Raw genomic sequence first — 21,098 nt, 5'->3', positions numbered from 1 at the left:
AACATTAGCGAGCAAACAAATGTTACACTAAATTTGGCATTTTAAATTTTGATCACCTGCGGGGGCATTTGTGGCGTAACGACACATCTAGTTTAAAATCGAAATAAAATATATGTAGATGTGTATAACATAACATATTGACAGCAGAGGAGAACCTTTGACGGTGTACAATATCAATATAAACAATTAAATAACATAACAAATATTTATGAAACAATATGTTGGTGCATTAACATAAATTATTTCACCCACCCCCCCCCCCCCAAAAAAAAAATTTCTCAAATCTAGATTATATGTTCTTTAAGGTACCTCACTACACCTACACTTACACTTTTTAAGACATCACGTCACAAGATGGCGATTTAAATGTTTTGTTAAACTGTTTATATCGTTCCATTAGGGTGTATATCGTCGTAGCTCAGTGGTTAAAGTATTGGGCTTTTGAACCGCAGACCATGAGTTCGAATCCGCCTGGAGCTTTTGTTCATGTTAACTGAATTAAATTTTTAAAAATGTAATTTTTCATTCAAAATTGCACATTTTTTTTGCCTTTTAAACTTAAATACTTCTTATCCGTTATGATATCTATCATAACCAAGTAATTTTCTGCTGATTTGAGAAAATATTTCACGGTGAAGTGAGCAACCTTAAATCAAAAACACTGTACGTCATATAGTCCATTTGAAGGAGTGTCTCTGTTCTTTCCTTACATGTAGCAAACTGCGCTACGTCCAGTCCATCACCCATCATTGTTTCCGTTGGTTCATCACCGGTGACTATCACATCTCCAGGCTTTCCGAACAAGTACCCAACGTAAGTATTCAAAATTGACAAAACATTGCTTAGGCAATTTTAATACATGTAATTCAAAATTGTCAGTAGTGCAAACTCGAAAATTATAAATTGATATAGTCGTACATACAAGTTTTTGCTCGTTTTCAGTTAACTATAAATGTCCTGCATCAATATTCTGTCGAGTTCATGTATTTATACCTTAACTGTAAAAAAATCGTTTATATCAATCTGTATTTATTTATACATTGGTGCTCAGTAAAATACTAATTGTTTGTTGATAGATCCAGTGATTGCAGATACACTATAAGCCCACATGATTCCAGTAAAGGACTTTCTTTGACATTCGATGTAATCAGTTTGGACTATTTCAATGGATGCTATGATAAAATACAATTAGGATTATGTAAGTTTTATCTTGATTATATTTGTTTTATTCAACAAAATTCTAAAGAGTTGTTATTACATGTGTAAATTTATTTCAAAATACTCAGACACATTTCCGATATTTTTCATTACAAAGTATTGTACTGATGGTGTATTTTCATAATACCCCCTATATCCTAATGTTTAATATAACCTTTGGTGATGTATAGTGTCTGTTCACTTCCATGTCAACTTAGATATTAAAAATGTATTTCAACCTCTTATTTTAAACTTTTTATTTAACATAAAACATATATGCAAGATACTGTCAAATTAAGCTAAACGATTAAAATATATTTCATGACTAAACTAGAGGTACTGTGAGCAAGCTCACAATTGATACCCCCCGCTAAGAAAAAAATCAAAATGCACGTATTTTTGCTATTATAGAAAATATTGGATGAATCTATTTCACTGTCCATTTTCTAAAATAATAATTGCTGTCTTTTTTAAAACTGTTAATGCTAATAGGAGTAAACAAACCGATTTCTATCCTTTAATTCCATTTATTTTAAGTTAACTGTTTATGCACGAGGACATTTGCATCCTTCCGTTAACAACCATGACTCTTATCAAAAGAAATCCACATGTCAAGCAGCCATTTAATATTTAAACATTTTTAATTCTTGGTATACTGAGCCCGATGTTTTCCCAAATTTTTTTCCCCCAACAAAAATTTCATCGGGGCAGGCCATTTTCAGAGAGACAGGAATGAAAATCTAAAAATAATTTTATGTGGCCTGAGAAGAGCAAGCTCTGTGTCAAATTTTAGCTTCTTATATTTCCATTTATACAAGACATAGCACAGACAGAAATTAGCATTTTTGAAACAATGGCCTTGAACTTCCTCAATTGACCTTGGGTCATAAGCAATATTTGTGTGATATAATAAATTTAATGCTTCTCAATAAGGAAGATATGGACCGGACACAAATTTTGCATTTTTTTCTGCCAGTGACCTTGACCTTGCCAAAATGACCTTGGATCAAGGTCATGACACACCCTTAGGTCATAAGCAATCTTTGTGTGAAGTAAGAACTTCCAATGTTTCGCCATAAGAAAGATATGGACCGGACACGAATTTTGCATTTTTTCTGCCTGTGACCTTGACCTTGCCCAAATGACCTTGGGTCAAGGTCATGACACACCCTTAGGTCATAAGCAATCTTTGTGTGAAGTAAGAACTTCCAATGTTTCGCCATAAGAAAGATATGGACCGGACACAAATTTTGCAATTTTTCTGCCTGTGACCTTGACCTTGCCCAAATGACCTTGGGTCAAGGTCATGACACACCCTTCGGTCATAAGCAATCTTTGTGTGAAGTAAGAACTTCCAATGTTTCTCCATAAGAAAGATATGGATCGGACACGAATTTTGCATTTTTTCTGCCAGTGACCTTGACCTTGCCCAAATGACCTTGGGTCAAGGTCATGACACACCCTTAGGTCATTTGCAATCTTTGTGTAAAGTAAGAACTTCCAATGTTTCTCCATAAGAAAGATATGGACCGGACACGATTGCTCTGACAGACGGACGGACAGACTTACAGACGGACGGACGAACAAGGTGATTCCTATATACCCCCCAAACTTTGTTTGTGGGGGGTATAAAAATAGGTTTTTTGGGTAAATAAATGTTAAGTTTAACACGTGTTTTCCTCTGTCTTTGTTTTGTCCAAGTAGAAAGGATAATGAGAAACACACCTAGTCATTGTATATACATGAATTTGAAAGGAATAAATTGCTTTCCTCGTTATAAACTGATGCTGTTAATTAACCCTGTGTGAACTCGATTAAGCTTTTATAATATTGAATATCTGCACTACGCTTGATATGCGACATTCATATTGGTAAGCTTGTTTGATGTGAATTTATATGCCATTAATTTTGCGAAAGCATTATTTGTAAGTTATGTTTTCAACAGATGATATTTCTGTACATTTAGTTTTGTCCGATCTGCTTAATTTCTTCACTTATACATTTGGTGGCAGGGGACAGTTTTTTTTTATACAATTCATTGTAGCCAAGGGATGCATGTCTTCGGAACTCTGTAACTAGAATTTCCTCAGTTCCCATTCAGCACAAATACCTTTAATTCACTCTTTATAAGGCCAATCACCATTTTCTGAAGAAAATCATTGGTCAAAACCTGTAAAATTCTCTACATACTGGTTTTTATGAGATTTTGACCCTTTCATATTTTGCTAATTTTTCATGATTTTTCAGCTTTTTAGACCTCCCCCAGCTAATTCCCTGCAGAGGGTTGACCTTCCGTACCGCGTGCATGTTGCACTATCACATGTCAGAAACTTACCGGTGTATAGTTTACAATGTCCCATCCACCTACTTTTCGTGTTATTTTACCTCCCGTCTGTAACTTGCAATTTCACTGTGTAAAGTCAGCACAAACAGTCATAGCCGCAGGTTTCGCATTTTACTTCTGATTCTCATGTACCTAACATAAGGGGCCTACATATTGCATATCAATTTCAACAACAGACAACCCTCTAACTAATGATAATCATTAAAAATCATTTCATGAATTTTAGCAACACTCGTAAGCCTTCAAGTACAGCAACTCTCAATTTTTCAAAAATATTGACGGGTACTTTATTCGAAACTGTCCCTTGCTACCTTTAAAATACACTAACATTCTCTGAAAAGTCATCTTGTCTTGAAATTAAAAGGCTTATGCTATTCTGAGAAAAAGTACACCACATTTTGACAATTCCATTGAGGTTTAAGAAAAATATGGCCATTTAAGTGAACCCACCATTTCCACTTTCCTCTATTTAACACAGATTCATAGGGCTCTCCATAAATACAGCATCTTTACCTAATCTTTTAGATGTCAACTGTTGTTCAACCTCCTTAAAAAGGAAACCTTATTCAATACTTCATACATTTGCTTGATATTATCATGATAAAAGCATATCACATCACTTAGAAATCCCTCTACATGTATACCCTCCCCCTATCTTTTGATTTTTACAAGAAGGATTAGTTTGAACACTTAAACCTAATATTATGAAACTTTTGGCATTTTCCTTGAGTCATTTCTTACATATATTTGAAAACAACCATCGCTGATGTTTTAAATTGATCTTTTTTGGCAAATGGATGATTTGTAGCATTTTTATTCACAAAAAGTCATGTTGCCCTACATGTGATTTCTTGTTTTCATGAAAAACTAAGCCTATAATCATATTTAGTGGATATCTTACATATTCTTGTTTCTAGTCTCCTTTTAACCTTGCTAAATTAGTAAGACCTACAAGTGCGATGTGTGCGTTTAATGAAAATGAAATTCAAACACACCCGGGTACCTGGGGATGGATGAGAATTCCATGAAAAATGTTCAAATTTTACATGTTTTTCTACATTTTTGATGCATATTCACAATAAAATGGTAAAAATATGTTGTTTTTTATTCATTTCAAGGGTAATTATCATAGCAGATGTTATTTCAAGGTCAAATGAACATTTACATATCCTACATGTAATGGTAACGGAGTCCATTGGAAAGAGGGGGTGGCTTTTTCAATTCTGTAAATAACTCTAAAATACCATTTGTTGATAGGAAGGAGCAAAAACTTGTTTTTTGACATAGTGTATACTTTGATAACTGCATTTGTCTACATGTAAAGTTCACTTGAAATAAAAATATGCTGTTTTAAAAAAATTGGGTGATATAAGTCTGGTGGCTTAATGTTATTTCATAAAATCAGACAGCAAAATGGCTGCAAATTCATAAATTTAATGATTTAATTGATAGAAACTGTTTTAAAGTATTTATTCTTATCTCAGTAATTAACTTAAGCCTATTAATTGTCACCAGGAGAGGAAATACCTACTCTCTTAGCCAATTTACTCTAGTAGTGGTCACTCTACACATTTAAGAGGGAGTTACTCCCCTTGAATATTTTAGCTAATAAATCATGTAATGACATCTATAGCCAAGAAAATCATCCATTTTCACAAAATGTATTACTTATGGTACAAAAACCACTCAAATTTACAGTTAAAGGAGAAATATGAAAATACCATGTAGTCTTGAAGGTGCGAGGGACAGTTTTTTTTTGATACAATTCATTGTAGCCAAGAAGTGCATGTTTTTGGAACACTGTAACTAGAATTTCCTCAGTTCCCATTCAGCACAAATACCTTTATTTCACTCTTTATAAGGCCAATCACCATTTTCTGAAGAAAATTATTAGTCAAAACCTGTAAAATTCTCTACATACTGGTTTTTATGAGATTTTGACCCTTTCATATTTTGCTAATTTTTCATGATTTTTCAGCTTTTTAGACCTCCCCCAGCTAATTCCCTGCAGAGGGTTGACCTTCCGTACCGCGTGCATGTTGCACTATCACATGTCAGAAACTTACCGGTGTATAGTTTACAATGTCCCATCCACCTACTTTTCGTGTTATTTTACCTCCCGTCTGTAACTTGCAATTTCACTGTGTAAAGTCAGCACAACAGTCATAGCCGCAGGTTTCGCATTTTACTTCTGATTCTCATGTACCTAACATAAGGGGCCTACATATTGCATATCAATTTTAACAACAGACACCCCTCTAACTAATGATAATCATTAAAAATCATTTCATGAATTTTAGCAACACTCAAAAGCCTTCAAGTACAGCAACTCTCAATTTTTCAAAAATATTGAAGGGTACTTTATCGAAACTGTCCCTTGCTACCTTATCCTCTTTTGAAGTAGGAACCACCTATTTTATCAACTGCAAAGACAGGGCCACAAACCAGCAAAAAGATCAAAAATCACTGTAACTGTAAGTTATTAAAATATAAAGCGATTAAAGCTATTCACACTGACAAAGATGTGTCACTTTTTCACTCTCATTCAAAAAACCAAAACTATAGTCGAATTTCTATGATTTACTGAAAAGGAGGGGTCAGTGATCTATGTTAAGGGATATCTTCGTTTCAATTGGTTTCAATCATTCATGTAAAAATGACCATAACAAACTGTCAACCATACACTAACATCGTTTCCCCAGTGTTGGTATAACGTGGTGCGGAAATCAACCTGGACGTAAGTTACTATAGTGGAACAAATAAAAAAAACACAGGATAAACCTCTGCCACTCAGTCAACTGAAATGTGACTAAACGGTAACTGAAAGGTGATTGAATGGCATATCTCTTCAGTCACCTTTCCAGATCTTTCAGTTAAAATTCAGTTGACTGAATGACAGAGGTTCATCCTGTGAAATACCTCATATAATTAGTGTTATGTTCTTCATAAAGGTGTAAAAAAAAAAGCCAAAAAAGACATTTTATTTATTTCTTTACCTATAAATATGATCATGATTTCATTGATATATTCAGAAATTGTATGATGTCCTCTTACTGAAAAATGGCTGCAACAACAACAACAACTGTGACAGTAATTAATATACAAAGAGTCAAACCCGATTACTCTTAACAAACTCTACTAGCATCATGTATAATACAAGTACCAGACATGTTCGTTGTGTACTGTAGCTTAGGAAAAAGTGAAGGTTGAAGAAAGACACATTGCTTTGAAAAATACTAGTACATGTATAATGCTAAAATCTAAAAATCATGTAACTAAAAACTATATTTGATACAATCAAAAGCTTCTATGATTAAGACAGCCGGTTGAACTGATCTTTGTAAATGTAGCGGTCTTGGTGGGGGGTGGGGGGGGGGCTGTGATTTTCTTTGGTGGTTCTCTTTTAAATATGATAAAGATCATATATTATACAAATATTGACTAGGGTTGCGGGCAACATTGATTATATTAGCCCCTGAAGGACGAAATATTGCCCGACGAGATAGTAGATAGATAGATAGATCGATCGATCGATCCTTGGTAAATAGCGCTTTCAGTCATATAGGCTTTTATTTATTTATTTCACCAACATGGGCTAAAAAACTAATTATTATAGACAATGAAGACAAATGTAAAGTTCATTAATTGTTTATTCTATATATTTTGGCGATTATGGCCACGACCTACATAATATAATCTATATAAAATTCACATATGCATTTTTGTATACAATGTTAGCATATTTACCCTTATACCGGTAATCCATATCCCTATAACATATTGACCATTATAATCCTTATAATCCTTATCCTTATAACCTTATAAACTTTATCCTTATAGAAGTTTTGTAATACTAATAAACTATTACAACATTTATACTGTTTTTGGGTGAGCAGATACTCAGCAGAAGTTGTAAGCTATCTAAATTAGATTAAATGCGTCTGGAATAAGCACTACCTCATTATGACATGTAGGTCGTGACGAAATTAGAAAAAAAGGTCTTTGAATTATTGTTATCCAGGCACGTAGCATCAGGTGTAGTATATAACTTCTACTTCAATCCTAATTTCCCTTTTTTCATATCAATTTTTTAAATCTACCAAAAAAGGGGGGGGGCAACTCCATGATAATTCAATTTTTTATATATAAATTTTAACAAATTTGTTGCTTCGAGAAAGTGGGGGGGGGGCAGGCCCCCCCCCCCTGCCCCACCCCCCCCCCCCCACTTTCAAATTTGGATGAGTCTGCCCCCCCCCCACACTTTCAAAAACGATGCTACGTGCCTGTTATTCAAAGATGAGCATCAAGTCTCTTCAAAATGCCACTCACAAATCACTGCAAGTCTCTGCACAAAGTCACTCACTGATCACACACTTAAACTGTTGGCTTTCATTGTCCTGGCTATCTGAAAACAGCATTTATTCTACGACAGAAAATGAGCGAATGACATAACTGATATTGGCATGCGACCATTTCTCGCCGAGTAACATTTCTCGCAAGTACATTGTGACATCATTTTTCCTATTATAAATGTGTTGATAAAACGATGTCACAATGTACTGGCGAGAAATGGTGCTCGGCGAGAAATGGTTGCACGCCAGTATAGTTTTTGTAACATTAAATAACATTTTTAATATAATGAATCATTTCATATAAAGATATACATATAACTACTATTAAAAATGGGGTTGAGAGGGTGGGATAAAATTGCACCCACCTCTCGAATTCAACAGCTAGGAGTGTGATGACATCAAATATAAACAGAACGACGTCATGTAAGGTATGCCATTATGCGCAAAAAATTATGGCGCTTAACATGAGTCAAGCCAAAAAATAATATTGCTATAATAATTTGATATATTTTATATTCTAAATAAATCTTATTATTATAGACAATGAAGACAAGTGTAAAGTTCATTAATTGTTTTATTCTATATATTTTGGCGATTATGGCCACGACCTACATAATATAATATATATAAAATTCACATACGTATTTTTGTATACAATGTTACAGCATATTTACCCTTATAATCCTTATCCTTATAACATATTGACCCTTATAATCCTTATCCTTCTAACCTTATCCTTCTAACCTTATAAACATTATCCTTATAACCTTACAAACATTATCTTTATAACCTTATTCTTATAGAAGTTTATATAATACTTATAAACTAAGACAATCTTCATACTGGTACTGGGTGAGTAGTGCTCAGCAGAAGTTGTAAGCTATCTAACTTAGATAATATGCGTCTCGAAAAAGCACTAAATGGTTGTCTATTGAAAAGACAACCACCGCCAACAAAGTTTGGTGGAATGAGAGACTCTTAACACACACACACACACACACACACACACACACACACACACACACACACACACACACACACATATATATATATATATATATATATATATATATATATATATATATATATATATATATATATATATATATATATATATATACTTATGTAGGTGTGGCCACAAGCAAAGTCAAACTAGTTAATATATTTTCTCCTGAAAACACATTTGCTGCAAAGCCCTTTGTAAGATAAATAGTAGGCCTAATACACAATTACCAATGTTGGACAGATGAACACCATTACTACGAAACATCTCTTTTGCACGCCACGTAATTTCTGGGCAATTAATAAAGAACCCACCATTTACCGAGACTAAACGATTCATAAATTTGTTAAGTCTAATGGCAGCAAGATTTTGAGATTTAACGTCGGAGCTGAAACGCCATGACATCCTTGGCAACATATTTGACCACCCTATAGTTGTACTGGGAAGAATTCGATTCAATTCTGTAATTGTAGATTGCATAATTGCACGAAAACGTAGTAGTGGGATTTTGCACCACAGTGAATAACTAAGATTTCTGGAGGAGATTCATACCTTAATAAAAGCTTTATTATTGGAATAATGTCGAACCTATTCATTCCTCCTTTACCTTGCCAAAATAAACTGTAGTTATGTATTTCTAATCCTGAATTCACACCATCTATGGAGTTTTTGGCGTAGAAGAATGCCCATTTAATAATCGATGAACCAACGATCCAAACAACTTTTCCGATACCTATATAAAAATATTAGACATGATTCTATACTTTACTGAAGTCTAATATAATTCTAAAAAGCATTGGTACTCCGTCTACCTTGTTTTTTTAATTTCTGATTCTGAATACCCGTAAGAGAAACTATCTGAAGCCGCCCCAATACGAAAGAAATGAGATTTGTAACGACATTTTGGAAGACCGGCAATTTCTAGAGATTTATTTAATGTTGAGCAGAATTGAAATCTTGTAAGGGGACTGCCGTTCAAATGCATGAATAGCTGCCCACTAACATTTGGTCTGATTGACAGATATTTTTTCAACCATAATACAGGACATATAGAGTTTTTTGCTGGCTCCAACGTTATCAATACTCCCTTTCCTGACTGATCAGTTTTAGAGAAATGAATTTTTAACTCTATGTAATGCTCTCCCGATTTGTGATTTGTTTTAAATTTAAAATGTTCAATACGAATGATTTGATTTTTGCCATTTGAATTAGCAGTAAATTCACCAACTAAAAGGGAACCATGATGAAAGAGGATAGTTTAAAACATTGACGAGCATACTAATGATGTTACATTTATAAGTTTTTCGAGAATGTTTTTTTGAAATCGGAAGTCTGCAATCTTTTGAATGTTTTGACCTTTTGAAAAAATTTGAGAGTTGTCCGAGGCCCCTACATGTACTAGTTTGCATTTAAAACCAATACCGGATATATAAGAAGAAATAGTAGCATGGGCTAAACCTTTAAGCGATAGATGATTAATACAACTGCAAATGTGTGAAACGGGGGGGGGGGGCAAATTAAACTGAGTTCGTATAACAGCCTGAATTGCTCAAAACTTCTTAGACTAGATGAGGAAGAATTTTTTGTGTTTGGTGCTATTGAATTAAGCGTTAAGCGTTTTATTTCAGCTTCGAGATCATTTCTATAAAATCTTCTGGAAACTGGATCGGGTGTGGCCTGGATTTTGGGGCATGAGCTCGAAATCTGGTCCACTGTTTGCGTGAAATAGAATCGGCAATAGCATTGTTATAACCAACAATGTGACAAGCTTTAAAGTAGATATTGTGAATCATGGAATGTAAAACTAAAAGCCGAACCAATTCCATAACCCTAACTGACTGACGATTTTTTGTTTAAAATGGAAACTGAAGCTTTGTTGTCGGTGTGAAATAAAAAAATGTCACAAAATTTAGTCTTTAAAAAATCAACTGCAAGAACAATTGGCACTAATTCCAAAAAAGTTATATCTGACATAATGTCAAGGTCTTTCCCGCAGGCGGGCCATTCAAAATAAGCCCACTGTCCATTGAAGTAGACACCACAACCAAACTGATGATTGTCTGCGCTATCAGTAAAGATGTAGTTGGTCGTTTGATAACCAATTGGCATTCATGAAATTTAAGCTACCGTTGTACTTGTGTATAAAATTTAGCCACACACAAAGACCTGATCTCATCCCAGACGTAACTCTAATGAAATGACTGGAGTGCTTAATTCCGCACATAGCATCACAAAATCTTCTATTGAATGCTCTAGCTGATGGAACTGCTTTTGCGCAAAACTTAAGAGAACCTACTAGTGATTGTAACTTTCCAAGAGTAACTTTTTCTTATTGTAACATTTTTAAGATTGCTGTTTCTAAAGTCAGTATTTTGTGGTTAGGAATTCTAATAATCATATTATCTGTATCTATTACAATACCTAAGAACATAATAATCAGCGGGAGGTGGGGGGGGGGGGGGGTTGGTAAAAAAAAAACTAATGTTCTTCGACGTATCAAGCCAAATTTTCCCGTAGAGCTAAAGACAATTAAAGTGTGTCATCATGGCCCTTATATTGCTTTTTTAAAATTGCTTGATGGTCGTTGTCATTTTTAGACTGTATAGATTCTTTTAGAGTAAGATAGAAAAATATAAGAATAAAGCAAAATGTAGAAAACATGGATTTTTTTCTTTATTCAATAATAGTTTAAAGCTAAACAAATCATATCTTAATATTTCAGATAGATTTGATGGTAAATTTATTGACCATCCACCCTTCCTAAACTATTCAGTGGCTTAATTCAATTCTTACATCTTTGATAAAGGACCATCAAAGCTTTTTAGTGGATTGATCTCTCCAAAAACCTAAATATCAATTCTATGTCAATATAAAAATTTAGTGGCATCGATTAGTCATCGTTTTTTTCGTATATAGATTTCGTATTTTGATACCCTGTGGTGAATTAAGATGCAAGACAATCTTAAAACGTTGTTATTGGGACCAGTTGTTATGGTACATATTTAAAAATGGCCGTTTAAAATTATTTTGGAGACAAAGTTTTAGTGATTGCAGAAGTTTCCGCATCAAGTTTCCGAAAAACATAATAAAATAAACCCATACGAAATATTGTAAATTTTATCGTAAATTTAACGCGCGTTACTCAATTTGTATGCACACACCGCTACAGTTATGAGACTGATTCTTTAAAAAAAATATGATTCAATGCTATATTGACTGATAAAACATGTCTTTTACTCTCACGTAATATCCTAAACATTCTCAACCTTTTCTTTAAGTTTATAGATTTATGTAAAGAATTTTGATATTATAAATGAATACGTCAATCTAATATAATTTGTTTTGGTTGATTTGCAGATGATACGGATCCTGTCGATATCTGTACCAACTACAAAATGAGCCTTTTTCTACCGAATGAACGTTATACCAGCGGGGGTGAAACACATCTCAACTTTACCAGTGATGATCGTGATGAGGGATATGGCTTCAGGGTTACAATCGTTCAAGGTACAGAGAGAGTATCGCAGCTCTACAATCAAACTTTTCAAGGGCTAATTGTTTTCAGCTCGTCGACGCGTTCATGCAACAGATTTTGTTCGTAAAATAAATCATCGATTATACAATTTATCATCATATATTATTGCACGATATTTCACTCCGTCACAATGCGCAGCGAATATTGATGGTACAGGCACGTAGCATCGTTTTTGAAAGTGGGGGGGGGGGGGGCCAGACTCATACAAAAAATCTTGACAAGCAAACAAAAAAATATTCCACTGTTTATTTCATTCTTTTTAAATCAATTTTTCACATGGTCCCATAAAAAAGGGGGGGGGGGGGGGGGGGAGAGGAGGGGGGCAACTCTGTTAATTCATTTTTTTTTGTATGTAAATTTATGAAAATTCTTTGCTGCGCCAAAAAGTGCCCCCCCCCATGCTACGTGCCTGTGGTAGTAATAACTAATTCTTATAACAATGAGTTTGATTTAAATAAGACTCGTGATGTCAGGGTAGGAATTCTATTTCAGTTGAAACCTTAGAATCCTTAGGTATATGTTAAACAAATGAAAGAGAAATCTAAAAACTTTTTTTTGATACTGTAAATGTAGCATCCAGTACGAAAGCCAATTGAGCTCATTTTCGTAGGTAACAAAATAAAAATTCGGGAACAAACGCGTAACTTTCGCGAGTAAACGCGAAACTTTCGCGTATTAACGCGAAACATTTGCGAAAAAAAGCGTAACTTTCGCGAATTAACGCGTAACTTTCGCGAATAAACGCAAAACTTTCGCAAGATAACGCGTTAATTTTGTGTAAATTTCGCAATATAACGCGTAATATTCGCGAATTAACGCGAAACGATTATGTAAATATTGTCATTTCATTCAAGAACCCTTATGAAGAAGAACGATTGAAAACAAACACATTTTAAGTTTTTATTTTTCATTATTATTATAATATCTTTGTAACTTTGACTTATGAAGACAAAATTATATTTTTCACATATAGATATCAATAAATCTGATAAAACTTTTAATCATTTTAGATGTTATATGTTCAAAGTAAATAATAAGTTACAGCATCATTTTATCATTTTTCATTTGTTCGCCGACTCTGTGTTCGAACAGGCATTCATTGATTATCTTTTTCTTATAAAATCAATATAAATTCAACCGTCGGAAACCTTTAAAATCTTAGTACTGATTTTCAAATCACATGTGATATATTTTGAGGACGAATTTACGTCATCTAGATTTGTACAATAGCTTAAAAATTTCAATTCACAGCTTGACTAATCTTTCTGATGTTAAACTAGACATTAATTTATATTGTGGCGATATAACATATATTATAACAATTTGAACAATGACATCCTCTCAATTCTACAATGCATATGATACTTAATAAAACTTTTAATTCGAATTAAAATTGTTATAATTAAAATATGATGATGCCTCATTTTCTATAATACAGCGCCAGTTACAATGCTAGAAGCGCGATGCATTATGTCTTTTGAAAATCAGTACTAAGTTTTAAAAGATTTCCTACGTTTAAATCTAAATCAATTTGTATAAGGTTTCATCTATTTCATTAACATCTTTATATAATAAGATTATTTTGGGGGTTTTTTCAAATTAATATGTTTGATTTCAGTCATTGTTCTTCATTATGGTTCTTGTATGAAATGACAATATTTATATTTAAGTTTCGCGTTTATTTGCAAAAGTTTCGCGTTTTATCGCAGAAGATTCGCGATAGATATATCACGAAAGTTACGCGTTTATCGGGAAAGTAACGCGTTTATTCGCGAAAGTAACACGTTTATTCGCGAAAGTGTCGCGTTATATCGCGTAAGTTTTGCGTTTATTCGCGAAAATAACGCGTTTATTCGCAAAAGTAACGCGTTTATTCGCAAAAGTTTCGCGTTTATTTGCGAAAAAAATATTTTTTTTACCTACGGAAATGAGCTTAATGGGCTTTTGTAATCCAGTTTGATAAGTACAATACAATTTTTATTTTTTGTCATTAAACTTCATGTTCTTTTCATACAATACCATATTTACATTTGCAAATCGTCTTCTTTATATGAACTTAAAGAAAAGCTAAAATGTTCAATGCTGTGTGAACTTTTTAGTGACGTCACAATGATTACTGCACGCGCTTGTCGTTTGACGGTTGCATTACAATAAGCATAAATACACGGTTATGTCAATAATTGGGAACGAGTTGCCTTTCTCAAATGTGAATATAAGAAATAAAGAGCAATGTTAAAAGTTCATCGGGATATGAACTTCGTTGGTACGTGATCAAATCTTCTGATGAGCCCCACGAGCAGCATGGGATTTGATCACGTGACGAACCAAGTTCATTTTAACTTACTGTCTATTTCTTGATTCTACCACTAAAAACCAGCTTAAAATCTTTTTGCTTTTTATTTGGAGTAGGGGGTGGCTGTTAAAATAAAATTCTTTTATGAATAAGATACATACATTTCTCTGTAATATAACAATGTATTGACAATGGGTGCTGAAAATATTAAAGTAATAGATCTAGAAAACGTCTGTACAAGTCATTATGATGGGCTTTCTTGTCACAAACCTTAGAACGATATGACTCAGATGATGCTCTATTATATTGATAAAATGGTTTAAATTATGCCATGTGGCCATGCTCTATTGAAAAAACATGTAAACTACCTAATTAGGCTTTAATGGACGTTTGAAGTTAGGTAAATCGTATTAATTGGAGGATGACAGGATAAAAACTGTTTTGTATTAAAACCAAAACACATAATTATTTTGACGTCACACCATCTATTCCGGTACACAGTGCTTTGAATAAAACGCTGTTTTATGCCTTTTTTGTTACTAAAGTAATCGACTGAACAAAATTGATAATGTTTACGTCCACACGTCAATCTAAAGTATATATACACGTATGCATAAATATGTGCATTTTTATTAAATAAATGTCAGTTCTTAATTAATCTGCTATCATTTGAAGTTGAAAATGACCGAGTAAAGTTTTATTCCAAATCAAGTTCTTCGCTTACTAAATAAGTACGTTATGATAAATTGTAATTGGGATGTTTAAAATACGTTCTCTAAAGTCAGAATTACCATGCTGAAATAACGACGGCACACATTTTCTACGATACTTGGCATCTGTTGACAATTTCCACAACTATTCTCCGACAGACCGACACTATTCTCCGCTTTGAGATTTCAACAAACATGCTCCGTTTGACGATGGTTTCAAATAGAAAAAGGTCGAATGTGAAAGAACAGTCTCAAATCGCCATTGTTTTAAAAATTTAAAAACTTGTCATTTAGCATGTTTAGAGCAAATATCATGAAACAAACCGGAAAAGATGGTGTGACGTCATTTTGATAGGTTAAAGTTCAATGGCAGCTCCTATAGCGGCGGGAAATTTAAATCAAGCGATCGCTTTTCTTGATTTATTCATTGTTCCGTGGTTTTAATTGAAAATAAATACAGTTTAAAATTAATTTATTTATTTTATAACATGTTTTTAGTTTCCTTCCCCTTAAATACGCAATCTTACGGTATACAATTTACAATTTAATTCAAATTTAAAATCAAACTAATCCGATTTTAACATTTCAAAAACCAGAATCAGTTTTAAATGGTTTTTTCACTAAAACTATTTACGCAGAGAACTATACGAAGTTTAAACCATGATATGGAAGCGACAAAAAGTATTCAAATAGGTCCGATGACATATACATGAGACATATCTACATGTATCTTCTTTTGTTACTTCGACCTTCCGTTTTGCTTATAAAATATTTAGTCCTTCAATATCGTTGCTTATGATAAACCAAAACAGCACATAACATTTTCAGTAATAAGTTTTTCTCTTTATTTCTTCGATGATGCGATAACTGGGTTATAAAGGTCCCGGTTATTTGCACTACATGCATGTTGATCTTTGCTTAATTTAACAAATTTTAAAGTCTTTAATAACGTTATAAATATTCACAGTGGACCTCGGGGCTACGCAGCCACCAACAGCCGCATCGACAACTGCTGCTCAAACAACCGAAACAACCTCAGCATCAACAACTTCGGCTCAAACAACCGAAACAATATTAGAATCAACAACTGCTGCTCAAACAACCGAAACAACCTCAGCATCAACAACTTCGGCTCAAACAACCGAAACAATATTAGAATCAACAACTGCTGCTCAAACAACCAAAACAACTGCAGCATCAGCAACTGTAGGAACAACAGCAGACACAACCGTTAAATCAACAACCTCTCAAACTACTGCCGTACCAGCAACAGTACAGTCCGTCTCGTCGACAATCACTGCCTCAACAGCAGAATCGACAGCTGCCGTATCAACAGAAGCTCCTCACACGAACCCTACAACAGGTAGAGTCTTTCAAGTGTGCTTTGCAACATAGTTATTTTTGCCTTAAAAACATATTCTCGCGAATTGAACATACCCAACATACTCTTTAAAAAAACATACGACTTTAATATTTTCCTTTTTAAAACCATATTTATATCATTTACAGTTATAACGGTATTGTTTGCATCTTCATTTAATACAACCTCTTATGTAACATGGGAATAACTCAATAGTATTAACAACGACTCCTATTTGGCAAAGTTTGCAAAATAGTTAATGGAATGTTAAACATTTTTAAATATTTAATTTTTATTTTTAGTACACACTTCTTACATGTAAAAGCAAGGGTGAATGTGTTCATTTTACGTGATATATCACGTAGATAAGAAAATTTTGTACTATAATTATTAACACCTTTGCATAAAGGATTCCCAGAATGTAAAATACAAGTAGTTTCGAAGGGAATTGCTGCAAATATGAATAAGAAAAAATCATTTACAGATACTTAATAAGTATATATTTCGTTTCTATAAGCTAAGGAAAATTTACATGAAATAAAAAAAAGGAATAGAAATTAATCAAAATTTATGTAATAAAAACAAACGCCTAGTAAACATCGTTATCTGTTTTAGATTTAAGACAAATGTCTTATTAATAACTAACTCATGATCAGTTTTATGTTTTCATCCTGTAGACAGTTTTAAACTAACGTACATATGTACCATGTAGCGACTTAAAATTATACACTTACATGATTCCATAGTACCTAGTAGTCATCACTTTAAATTTGGAAAGTAATAAAACAATGATTGGGATAAATATTGTTAGCATTTAGAATAGTGTTTCGTATTATGCAGTTAGAGGTTTATTTGCTATTAATTGCTGTCTAGAAACAATAGAATCAAATGAAACCACAAAAGAATCGACAACAACTACATCATCGACATCCATGACAACCGTTACGAAAACGGAAGTAACAGTATCATCAACAGAGCTACCACCCACCACGTCCTTCCCTGAAACTACCACTACAGGATTTTTCGATGCCTTAACAACCTCTGCAAAGGTTGTGGCAGTAACAGGACTAGTGTTTCTCGGAGTCGTACCTTTAATTGTGATGGCGATTTTCTGCTTAATAAGAAAAAGGAAAAAACCTTCACGGGACAACCGATTACATAATCCAAATTTACATAATGCAAAATATTATAATACATATCATTACCAGATGACTCATAAACCCTTGTTTTATCAATACTGGGGTGAATTATGATTATGAACTGATGTGTACATTAGTGCATTATGGACATGTCTAATTGTATGTAACGTTTTACTTATTTCATTTAAAATAGTCACATGTAGTATATCTGTCTGCAGTAGTAAAATATTAATGCTTATTAAAATGAATCCGAATCTCAGTGAACGGCTTTGTAAGCACATGGTGATATTGTTTTATCTTACTTGTATGCATGTATCATTTGACAATATTGAGAAACTACATGTATGTAATATGTGATTAGTACCACTATAAAGAATAGAATAAATTGTATATAATGTATGTATAGAAAATTGTCATATTGATCGATATAAGTGTGTGTTGGCTTGAAAAACGTTATACATGGATTTTTAAAGAACTTTTAACGCCTTTAATTTAAAAAAAAATGGGAATTACACCAGTGTTTAAGCAGATGGCTCCGCTGTGGTACATGTACATGTATCTGCTAAACCAATTTTATTAAAAAAAATATTATTTCGCACTCACTTTTGTTTGTGAGATTTTTTCATCGTTTTTAAATTTTACACTTAAGTTTTTGAAGATTATTAATTAGTAACTAATGACCTCGGCTTAGTCACTTTATTTAACTGCAACCAACTCCTGAGCTTGTAGTCATAAGCCCCCCTGGCCGTGTAGTCATTAGCTTTTTAACCTCGTTTATATTGAGGATTCAATTAAAATCTTTTTAAATCAACATAATTTGTAATCTTTTAATGAACACAGAAAATGTATAATTATTAATTATGTTATGTGATTTTGGCATACGTGTATTTCTAAGTACCTGTTTAGTTCAATAAACCATGTCTTGTGCATGCATTTTATTATTCTGCTTGGAAAAAAGAACCAATCGCACCCTAGATCATAATTTGTATTTAGCATCCACGTATCTTGTATATATCTGCTTAACTTTTACACAATTCATGATGCTCCCACATTATAATATTATATTTTCTAAATATATATTTTCATAAAGTGCTGTTTATATTTTCACTAACTACAGTAGTTATATATGTTTTTATAAACTTAATAAATAGACAGATAAACTGTTACAGTTTTGTTACAGACGATACTCTACCTTTGGCCATAACTGGTGCAGTATTAGGAACTTGTGTACTAGTGGCAGCTAACGTTGCTCTCTTTAAATGGATAAAAGGGAAAAACGGGCAACGAGTTAATGGTCAACGTATCAAAGAAGCTGTTGAGGTTTACAGTGATGCAAACGTTGGTCCCTCCAAGAGTTGCTTCATTAACAATTCGTATATTGCGTCAGAAGGGTTAGTTAAGTCATAACCTTTCACTTTGAAACTGATCATCACATTCGTGAATGTTGTTTGCTAACCATGACCTTGTGATAACCATGGCATTGAGCCTAATCATCTAAAAAGTGCGACCGAGCTTACACGTGTGCGAAAAAAGCGCAAGCAGTGGGACTTATGCTCAATTTAATCGCCAATGATATAAAACATTCTGCCATAAACTCAAATTTTCCGCCTACAAAAATCCTTTCCATAAAATTATTAATACAAAAGACAATCTTTACCAATATGTTTTTCTGATTATTTGTGAGACCTGATTTTAAAAAATTTCAAACATTTTGATAGATATGGTAAAATATATACTAAATAAACATAACACCCCCCCCCCCCCCCAAAAAAAAAAAAACAAAACAAAAAAAAAAAAAAACATACGTAGTTTCAGAAAAATATTTTTTGTATTATATTTATTAAATGTACTGCTTTTTGGTCTCAAAATACTTGTTTTTGGGGATTTAGGTGTTTCCTCTCATTTGTTTATTATGATATCTTTATCATAAGATTGGATGTAATACTCAAGTTTTTATTTTAACATAGCTAGCATTGTGCTGTACGTTTCAGTATTACAATGCTTTTATGACATGCTTTGTATAAACAAACTATTTTTAAGGATTAAGGCTTCCTATATACTAGTAGCTCTCGCATTGCTTTACTATCTAAAATGTTATATCTATGCTATTGCATGTAATAACAATTGCTTTCCGTAACTTTTCTTGTCATGAAATTAATAAAAATGGAAAGCGTATTATATAGTTAAATATTAATATTAATATAAGACTCATGAGCGATCAATTCTCTTTTATTTTGTGGAGAATAATATCATTATTACGTATACTTCGTAGACATTTTACTGACATTAAAGTTTACTTAAGACTGTTCCTAGATATATATGCCGCACATTTTCTTTAAATGCTATATAGTTATAAATATCTTTGAGTCCAAACGATATGAAAAAAAAAATTGCAAGATTTCCCATTTGAAACGCCTCCTCTAGCTTGTCAGGTTTCAATACACGACTATGATAAATAAAATGTCTACGGAAATTTTTACACTGCAGAAGAGAATAAAGTATCTGGATGACGACGTTGAAAAATTGTGAGAGGTATTTGGAGTTACTTCCAAACAGAGAAAAAATGTAAGCGTTCCCCATTAATATAAATCTTCGTGAGAAATAGCGAATTCTTTGACTGAAAAAAAATAATGTGTCAATGAAGATATTTTGGAAATTTTTAATTTCATCGATTTTACTTGCACTTTTTACTAGGAGTTTGTATTTTATATAAAAAAAAATATCGACCAAATGTGCGGCATAAATATCTTAGACCAGACTATAGCTAAAAATCCTAATGTTAGTAGGGTTTTATTTTATTTTCCGGACTTGTTTGTTATTATATTCTTTTTTTATCTTAATACTCATTCTAGTGTCAAAATCATATTTTTTTTAAATGATACAATATTTATTGCTATAGCATATACAATGTATATAGTGATGTTGTTTTTGTGTTTAAAAAGTTTAAAAAATAAAATTGCAGTTTTATTGTCCTTGTAATGAAGTCGTCGTGATTCTCTTAACCACTGGTAGTTTACGAATTAAAGTCTCACTGAAAATAAAGTTTATTTTATTTTTAAATTCACATACTTTGATAAATAAAGATACTAGAAATTAATCATACATGTATCTTAGAAAATTCTGCAAACTATTTACCTCAAATACAATTAGTAAAATCATATCTTC

At 32.9% G+C, this 21,098-nt stretch overlaps 1 protein-coding gene across 7 annotated transcripts in view; it reads left to right on the top strand.

Annotated features, from left to right (window-relative positions):
- LOC128155183 (mucin-5AC-like) overlaps positions 1-21,098 on the top strand; it is a 148,572-nt gene that overhangs the window by 123,977 nt on the left and 3,497 nt on the right. For 4 of the 7 annotated variants that reach the window (XM_052816780.1, XM_052816782.1, XM_052816779.1 and 1 more), the window contains exons 14-17: positions 717-813; positions 1,077-1,198; positions 12,254-12,403; positions 16,402-16,797. In XM_052816780.1, the coding sequence (XP_052672740.1) occupies positions 717-813; positions 1,077-1,198; positions 12,254-12,403; positions 16,402-16,797 (765 nt within the window). Of the gene's footprint in view, positions 1-716; positions 814-1,076; positions 1,199-12,253; positions 12,404-16,401; positions 16,798-17,667; positions 18,861-19,102; positions 19,694-21,098 lie in introns of those variants that run through there. The other 3 variants (XM_052816784.1, XM_052816785.1, XM_052816783.1) reach the window with 3 other exon arrangements.

This window comes from Crassostrea angulata, chromosome 7, assembly GCF_025612915.1.
Source record: "Crassostrea angulata isolate pt1a10 chromosome 7, ASM2561291v2, whole genome shotgun sequence".
Classification (NCBI taxonomy): domain Eukaryota; kingdom Metazoa; phylum Mollusca; class Bivalvia; order Ostreida; family Ostreidae; genus Magallana; species Magallana angulata.
The sequence above is the reverse complement of the archived record's forward strand: the minus strand, read 5'-3'. Positions and strand labels throughout refer to the sequence as shown.